The following is an 8,788-nucleotide window of genomic DNA, read 5'->3' as shown; positions in this document are numbered from 1 at the left end:
AAAAAAAAAAAAAAAAAAAAAGTCCCTTTAGCTGTTTTGCTAATTAGATATTGTGTCATACAAAAGATTAGAATCTTTTCCAAATGATTCCAGCATTTAATTTTTGCTCAAGTCAATCTACAAGGGTTTGTAAATATAGCGCAATAACCACAGATGCTAGGAACTTAAAGGACCAGTGATTACACTCTGTAGAAGAACCAGCTAATGAATTTGGTCAAGTGGTCTAATCATCACAAATCTGAGATCTATTCCTGTAGACGTAGGCATAGACTTAGAAAGGTGATCCCAAACTCACAAATATAAAGAAATTTTGTCACAAAACTTGCCCTGCTTGTAATGCAAATTGACCTGTTTCCAAAAAATAATTAAAATACATTTTAGTCTTCACTGCAACCCATGAAGTCAAATGATCTTCAGTCCTCAGAAGAACAAATTAAAACAAATTTAAAAGTACATTTGCTCTTCTCATTACCCTAACTTGACACGCGGCCAGAGCAGGCCTTCAGATTATTAATCAAAGTAATAAAAAGGGAAATGAGATGAAGCAGAGAGAGAGAGAGAGAGAGAGTTCTATTAAAATATAGTACTTAAAATATTTTACACACCTAAATCTTAGAAGGTGTAATAAAAATGCTCATTGTGTATGGCAGGTCACTGTTCCTTATCTATCACAATTTATATCATTCATCTAGCTTTTAATTATAATTAAAATTTGCCTTTTAAAATTTGTCTCTCCAGAATCATTTTGTCTACTCTGGAAATGAACAAAACTTACAAAGCCAAGGCAAGGGGAAAGGCACCTACCTCAAGTCAAAGCATCAGAAGCAGTCCTTGAGGTCAAACTTTGCATAATACGATTTATCAATAGAACAATAACTAATAAACCACCGCTGGATACTTCCCCAGTGAGTGAAATGACACAAAGAATCTCAAACTAATCAGAGGTGTAAAACTCTTTTGCTGTGGCTTTATTCAGCTGTTCCATGCTACCATGACGCCTTCAGCAACTTAACATTTTTAAAAAGTCAAACTCTTTCAAAACACTCATATAGGTCATTATTTTCCAAACAGTATATAATCCACTGTCATTTATTATAACAGGCTGTCTTTATTATACATGTGTCATAAAGCAGCAAAATATTAAACTATTGAAGATAGAAGAACAGTCCAGACTGACCTGGTACTAACTTCCTCACTAAAATCTACCAATGTTTCTCAATTCTCCAATAAAATGTGCAATAATTAATGCATCCTCATCTCAAAAAGCAATTACAATTTTGTTGTATAACTTCCAGATTATGTGACTTGGAAAGAATTGGGCATTCAAGGTAATGGTCTTCCTGATTTATTCTAAGCCTAGAACCTAGACTTCAGCCCAGTCATAGTACTACATATAATGAAACTAAAAAGATGCCAAAACAAACTTAATTATCTAACACAAACATGCTCATCCCTGAGACCATGTATTAAAATCTTCCTGAAAAACTTAGTGCTCTAAACTTCTCATTCAGGTGTGTGTCATTAAAAAAAAAAAAAAAAAAAAAGACAAGACAAAATATCACTGGGTATTTACTTGAATATCACTAACAAGCAATAAATTAGAGAATATTAACTGACCTAGTAGGCTTTTTTTGACTGGTTGCAATTCCACTGTGATTAGACTGAGTTGCATATCTGGCTGCCAGACTGTATGAGGAGAAACAGAGAAATTGAATTAAAGAGATTCTTTGAACATGGAAAGAAAGCACAAACTTACAAGAAAACTATGAATTAATGAAATGCAATTGGAACACATAGAAACATGCATAAAGAACAAATTAATTAGAAAATTATGGTAATGTTATATGTCCGACATGACCTTTGGTTATGAATGTGCTATGAAATAATGCAGTGCACATCTTGTCATAGAATGTGTTATCACTGACTTTACAATTATGGCTGTGTAATATTACCAATATTTTAAAAATAGTATTATTTCATTAAAAAACTCAACCTTTGTAAATGTGAAACTTCATGGAAACTAAAGTTTCACTGGCATGATGAAAGATCACTCTCTTAAAAAGTTTAAAATGAAAAAGGAGAGTTTGAGATTACAGTCACTAGTTTCTTTAGTAAACTCTTCTAATTTGCTTTTTTCAATCTAAATATTATTTTGAAAGCCAAGTGATTAAATAACCTGGTTTCTGTCCAGTAAGTTATTGCTGGTCTCTAGCACTAGATTTTTTTCGAGGAAATAAACAATAAAAGATGTTTTATCTAAGGGAAGATCAATATAAAAACCGATATTAAAGTGGGCTTCAGTTCTTCATAAACAAACAACAAATACTGATGACAATTTCTGGGTATTCTTGAATTACGTTTCTTAATGATTTTTTAAATCAAAATATTTGTTCAAAGGCACACAGGAAAGCATAATTTAAGTTTGAAGAGCGATACTTTATAAACAAAATGCACATTTATACATTAAGTTCAACTGATCTCTGAGTTACCTAAGAGTTCTGGAATCAGTGTTTGGAAGGATATAGCTAGACCCGATAAACTCAGGACATGTTCACACACCCTGTGATGGTCATGGGTTGATGCCTGAGTGGAGAATCACTTCCCAGATGAATTGTGATGGCTCTACATGAACCCAGTTGCTGTGCACATACAGTTTTCAAGGCCTCCAAGGAAACAAGAATAACATGGGGGTGTTTGAATCAGGGTGAGATCACTTGGAGCCCTGCTGCATTTGATCCAATTGCTTCTCTGCCAAGCAGAGGGTATTTTAGTCAAGGAAAGGATTACTTAGGATGATGATGTATTTACCAAGTTAACTTTTAATACACTGAGCTAGTCTGGGGTAGGAGCTTGCAGGTCCTTAAAACTGCCTGGCTTGAGGGGAATATATCCTCATGTACAGAGAGCTTCTTCAGATTCACAGAGCACATTTGGCATGTGGTATATTATGTGTACATAATGCATTCTTTATTCTAATTACACTGGGCACCAAAACAACTGCCACAACCAGCTAAACTACCTCAGTAACAATAATATCAGAGAATACTTTAGAAATAAAACTCAAACTGTCTCAGTTCGGTGAAATCACATTTTTGAAAATTAAATTAAATAATGAAAACATCCAAAATGAAGAAAAAACTTTTGTGAACTTCTCGGTCTACTTGCCAATTCAAGAGTAAGAGACCTATCTGTTAATCACTATGTCTACCCTATTTTCTCTAAATTGAACACAAATAATAGCAAAAGAGATGACAATGAAACAATGTATTTTCTTTTAGGGAGCTGAAGCCACCTTATTGGTACCCCCTCCTCCTCGTTATTTTAAAGAAGCACCATAATAGAATTCTTAGAACTAGAAAAACAACAAAGTCCAGAAAGGTTGAATGATTTGGCCAAATCCAGATTCATTTTATGGTCCATGTGTGTTGTTTGATTTATTATGTAAGAATACTCTACTTTTACCTGCATTCTTACACCAAACCCTCTCTTAGTAATCTCCTTAAAAGGCAGCTTCTGTCCTGCTTTCTTCCTTCCACTGGTGAAGCTGTTGTCTTGCAGGACACAGTGTTTTCTTCAAGGCTCACTGTGTTCTAAAGTCTTTCTGTTTGACCATGTTGGTCTCTGCGCCTCTTTGAGCCTCTCCTATTTATAGACTGGCATTCCAGTAAGCTGACCCAATTAGTCAACCATCATTTTTGTCCCCTTTTCTCTTTCCTTTGTGGAGTCCTCGTTTCCCCATCTCTTAAAGGCACAGTATTTTTCCTTCAAGAGTATGTCCTCATTCCTTAAATACTTTTATGCATTGTTTACTTAGAAATTTATTTTCTACTAAGATTTAAACTAAAATTCTACCCTCAAAATTAACCTCTGTTCATATTCCCATCCATCAATACCAACTGAATGAAAGATCTGTCCATTTATGTGAGCTTCAAGCTCACCACATCAAACTCTCCATTTTTTTAATTCCCCAGTTCTCAATAAGCTCCTTCCTTAAATTTCTCCATTCTATCTATAGGACCACAATTTTCTTAATAATGTAGCCTGAAAATCTCAATAGCTGACTCTTTCCATTTCCCTTGCAATTATTAAAGAGGAGAAATCAATACCTAGTCATGCTTATTCAACCTCTACAGCTCCATTTGTACCTATATTTTCCATCAATTTCCATGTTTATCTCTCTAACTCAAGCCTTTAATACTTCCCACAATACCTCTGACCTACAGAAATTCAAATATTGTATTGCTTATCTATTTAATTCTTTAGAATTGAATATTAGAATTGAAATGAATGTATCTAGGCTTGTGACTTGATATTATAGTTTGTCTCAAATGGAGAAGTGAAATTACTGGTGAAGGAAGCAAAGGCCAAAGACATACAATAAATTTTCAAAAGCATGTAGCAAATTAGTGAATATTCAAAGTATATTTTGATATTCAAGAACCTCTATAAGGTATTCTATTTTGTTTGTTTGTTTTGAGACAGAGTCTTGCTCTGTTGGCCAGGCTGGGGTGTAGTGCCATGATCTCTGCTCACTGCAACCTCTACCTCCTGGGTTCAAGCAATTCTCCTGCCTCAGCCTCCTGAGTAGCTGGGATTACAGGCACCCACCACCACACCCAGCTTATTTTTTGTATTTTTAGTAGAGACAGGGTTTCGCCATGTTGGTCAGTCTGGTATCAAACTGCTGACCTCATGATCCGCCCACCTCACCCTCCTAAAGTGCTGGGAGCACAAGCGTGACCCACTTATCACAGCCTGATAAAATATTTTTATGCTTCTATGTTTATGTTCTGCTATCTTTGTCATAGGATAAAATACAAGAGGGTTTTTATTGTACTTGTACTTTTCTATTTCTCTGTGCCTTTACTCATGATATAACTCCTATGGGAATATTCCCTACCTGTGTCTATTATATCAAATTCTAACAATTTTCCAAGTATCGCTTTAAATTTTTCAATTACAACAAGTCTATGCAACATCTTATCACCTTCTAGACGCATATTAAATCTCTAAGCTTTCACAACTATGCTTTGTACTCTTTTATGTGATGAAAAAATTTAATTAACTTTAGTTATTTATATTTATAAACATAACAAGATTTCTTCAAGGCAATCGCTTCAATCAAATGTCCCAATATTGTCATAGATATTGGAAATCTGCCTACTCTTGTCTCTTAAAAATAAAACTAGGCTGGGCACAATGGTTTACACCTGTAATCCCAGCATTTTGGGAGGCCGAGGAGGGTGGAACAAGAGGTCGGGAGATTAAGACCAGCTTGGCTAACATGGTGAAACCCCATCTCTACTAAAACCACAAAAATTAGCCAGGCCTGGTGGTGTGTGCCTGTAATCCCAGCTACTTGGGAAGCTGAAGCAGGAGAATTGCCTGAACCTGGGAGTTGGAGGTTGCAGTGAGCCGAGATTCCACCATTGCTCTCCAGCCTGGGTGACAGAGCAAGACTCTGTCTCAGAAAACAATAAATAAATAAATAATAAAATGAATACATTTTGAAAACGTAATATGTCATATGTCACCAAACCAGAACCATAAGTGTTATAATAGGAAGTGTATTATTAACACAATTAACAGACAAAATTTTTCAAAGATCTATATTACAGAAATACAATAATAAAAACATAGACAGTGGAGCACTCAACAGGACAAATAACCCAGTTTCATTAACAAATAAATTGCAAGAAAAATTATGAAGTGAAAACCTAGAGAGTCTTATAAGAACTTAAAACCAATTATAATGTATAGAAGGTTATCTGAATTCTGACTCAAATAAACAATTGTTAAACTTTATGAGGAAATTGAAAAAAATTTAACACTAGGATGAAAATTGAGAAAATGCTAACACTAGGATGTTAAATGAAACTAAGTAATTAATGTTCATATTTTTAAGTATGATAATTATTCTGAATTGTTGAAACTGGCCCATATGTCCCATGGAACTGATGTTATGGTTTCTTTTGAATAAACACAGAAATCGATCCTTACAGTTTTAAAAATTGAGAAACTTACATTTGCTTATCTGAGTTCCTTTACTCTGGAAACTGACCATCAGCCCTCTTAGATAGTATTAAGGAACTGAAACTTACCAGATAACCACATCTAGACAATGAGATGCCAGGCCCCTCATTTGCCTCATTTGTCATGATTACTTTCTTACCCTCTGCTAATTCCTGGTTTTTTTTTTTTTTCTTTTCTTAACAGATAACCTATTTCCTGTTGACCAACTCTTCTACCTTAACTTTCCCTAATTCCTGTTTTTTTGCATAGACCCATATTTCTTCCCACTATATAAACCCCCAATTTTAGTTGATTGGGAAGACAAATTTGAGACTGATCTCCCATTCTTGTCAGCTGCAGCAACTGAGTAAAGCCTTCTTCCTGGTCAATTCTTATTATTTTAGTGATTAGCTTTCTGTGCAACAGACAGCAGGATCTAGACTAAACCCCTGGTCTTTGAATAACATTGTAGGTATATTAAACATAAACTCTTTCACAGGTATATCTTTAAATTATTTTTTAAATAAAATGAGGTGAATAGCTGATTCAAAAAAGTCAATAGTAGAATTAGAAGCCTAGACTGGTTGGATATAATTTTTTTTTTTTTTTTTGAGATGGAGTTTCGCTTTTGTTACCCAGGCTGGAGTGCAATGGCGCGATCTCGGCTCACCGCAACCTCCGCCTCCTGGGTTCAGGCAATTCTCCTGCCTCAGCCTCCTAAGTAGCTGGGATTACAGGCATGCGCCACCATGCCCAGCTGATTTTTTGTATTTTTTGTAGAGACGGGGTTTCACCATGTTGACCAAGATGGTCTCGATCTCTTGACCACGTGATCCACCCGCTTCGGCCTCCCAAAGTGCTGGGATGACAGGCGTGAGCCACGGATATAAATTTTTAAAAAGGTAAATTGTGAGGTGATAATGGTTAAGTCAGATTGATGGGTCCATGAGAAATTTAAATGGAATTTAGTATTTTTACAAAAAGTAGAATAAGAACTATTCTTATTTATTATTATTCTCTAGAAAATACAACTGCTACAAATGCCTAGTATAACAAAAAGAATATTCTTTATACTTGATTTATTAATAAGGCAACTTCACCATTCCATTCATCTATTTTCCAGTATAGAGAATAAATATTATTTCACCAATTAACCCATTGGTCTAATAAATTTCATGATTTTGTCCTTTATGTTTCATGATCTCAGCCACTAACAGACTATATTGTGCCAGTTGTTTCTAAGAGGCACCAAGTCAGAAGTCACTGGCCTGTAGCTACATAAGGGTCTACCACTCTCAGATGTTTATAGGTCAAGGAGCATAGACTCCTTGGAATCCTTGGAAGAACAATATCTTTTTCTTTCTTTGGTTGGTTGGTTGGTTTTGGCTGTCTCTTTAGCTTCCACAGGAAGCCCAATGGGCAAAGTATTTGGTTTGGCATAATACCTAATATTTCTGTAATATTATGTGATGTTAAAGGCACTGCACACACATGTATGTGTGTATATGTGTAAGTTAGTGAGAAATTTCTTAATTTCTGGTTCTAACTATAGTATTATTGCCATCCTGTTTTTACTTTCTTAATAACTACACTTAAATGTCTGTTACCTCTCTCTGTTTCTGTCTTTTTATCTGAAAAGAAGTCAAAAAGAGAGCAAGGCAGGCTTAGTTGAACATTTGCAGTTATCTAAAAATTAAGCTATTACTGTAACCTGAAAAATCACTGGCAATCTAGGGTAGACAGAAATATCAAATTTTCTATTTCAATATGCCTCTACTTTTCTTTGATTATTTTTCTTTCAAACTTTCACAAAATCAGTCTCTTCCCATTTCTTTCGTTACGTGTTTGATCTAAATCTTTCTTTCTTAATAGCTTTATTTTTCTAAACATTATTGTCTATGCCTCCCTGGACAGCAGAAAAGCATTTTATCCTCCACAGTGCTTGTAATACCAGTTCCCAGGTTTCAAGTTTATAACATATCAGTAACAAAGCAGGCGAGTAGGCATAGCCAACTTGCAGAGTCCCAGGAAAACAGACACAGGTGACATGTAGACACAGCTCTCAGGCAAGTGGGGGAAAATAAACTGAGTCAGAAAACCAGTAAGCTAAGGGATTTTAGGTTTCTGAATTAAACAGTGCATTTTTTTTTCTAAAATCCTGTATAATCAGACTCCTTCTAGCTTATGGGTGGGCAAAAGATGTCAGAAACAGAAGCACAAAAAAGTAAGTATTTTGAGACTCGCTGTGGAACCTCCTAAAGGAAGTATGTGATCAACTGTCTAGTGAAGTTGAATATCAAGGGGATGCCTTTTATTTTTCCCAACATGGAAGGGAAGAAGACAAAACGGTACACAGTGAACTATTTTTAAAGTATGGAATTCATCTGGTGATCAAAACACAGCAAGATTCAAACTGCCAGATGTTCCTATTTCTGCTTTAGTGTAAATCATCATGTGGAATTATAAAATCCATCATAAGAAAAGAAAGATTCTTAAGGTAAACAGGGCCGAATTGGTGGTTACCCGTTTTTACTAACCATTAGAGCCTCACTACCCAAAATGGGGTCTGTAGACCAACAGCACTGACATAACCTGGAACTTGCTAGAAATATAGAACCTCAGATCCTATCTCAGACTTACTAAATTTGAATCTTCATTTAAACAGAATCCCCAGGTGATTCCTATGCACAATAGAATTGGAGATACTGTGCTCTACAGAATATCCACAGAAGTCTCTTTGGAAGGAGAATACTCACACTTTTTTTTTTTTTTTTTT

General features: G+C 35.2%; 1 protein-coding gene across 6 annotated transcripts in view; it reads right to left on the bottom strand.

Annotated features, from left to right (window-relative positions):
* NAV3 (neuron navigator 3) overlaps window positions 1-8,788 on the bottom strand; it is a 618,166-nt gene that overhangs the window by 219,570 nt on the left and 389,808 nt on the right. For 5 of the 6 annotated variants that reach the window (XM_017513855.1, XM_017513856.1, XM_017513857.1 and 2 more), the window contains exon 6: window positions 1,618-1,686. The exons of the other annotated variant lie outside the window; for it this stretch is intronic. In XM_017513855.1, coding sequence (XP_017369344.1) covers window positions 1,618-1,686 — 69 coding nt within the window. The remainder of the gene's footprint in view (window positions 1-1,617; window positions 1,687-8,788) is intronic. 6 annotated transcript variants of the gene reach the window in all.

This window comes from Cebus imitator, unplaced genomic scaffold, assembly GCF_001604975.1.
Source record: "Cebus imitator isolate Cc_AM_T3 unplaced genomic scaffold, Cebus_imitator-1.0 Scaffold507, whole genome shotgun sequence".
Taxonomy (NCBI): Eukaryota; Metazoa; Chordata; class Mammalia; order Primates; family Cebidae; genus Cebus; species Cebus imitator.
Note: the sequence above shows the minus strand (reverse complement) of the source record. Positions and strands in the feature narration are given on the sequence as shown.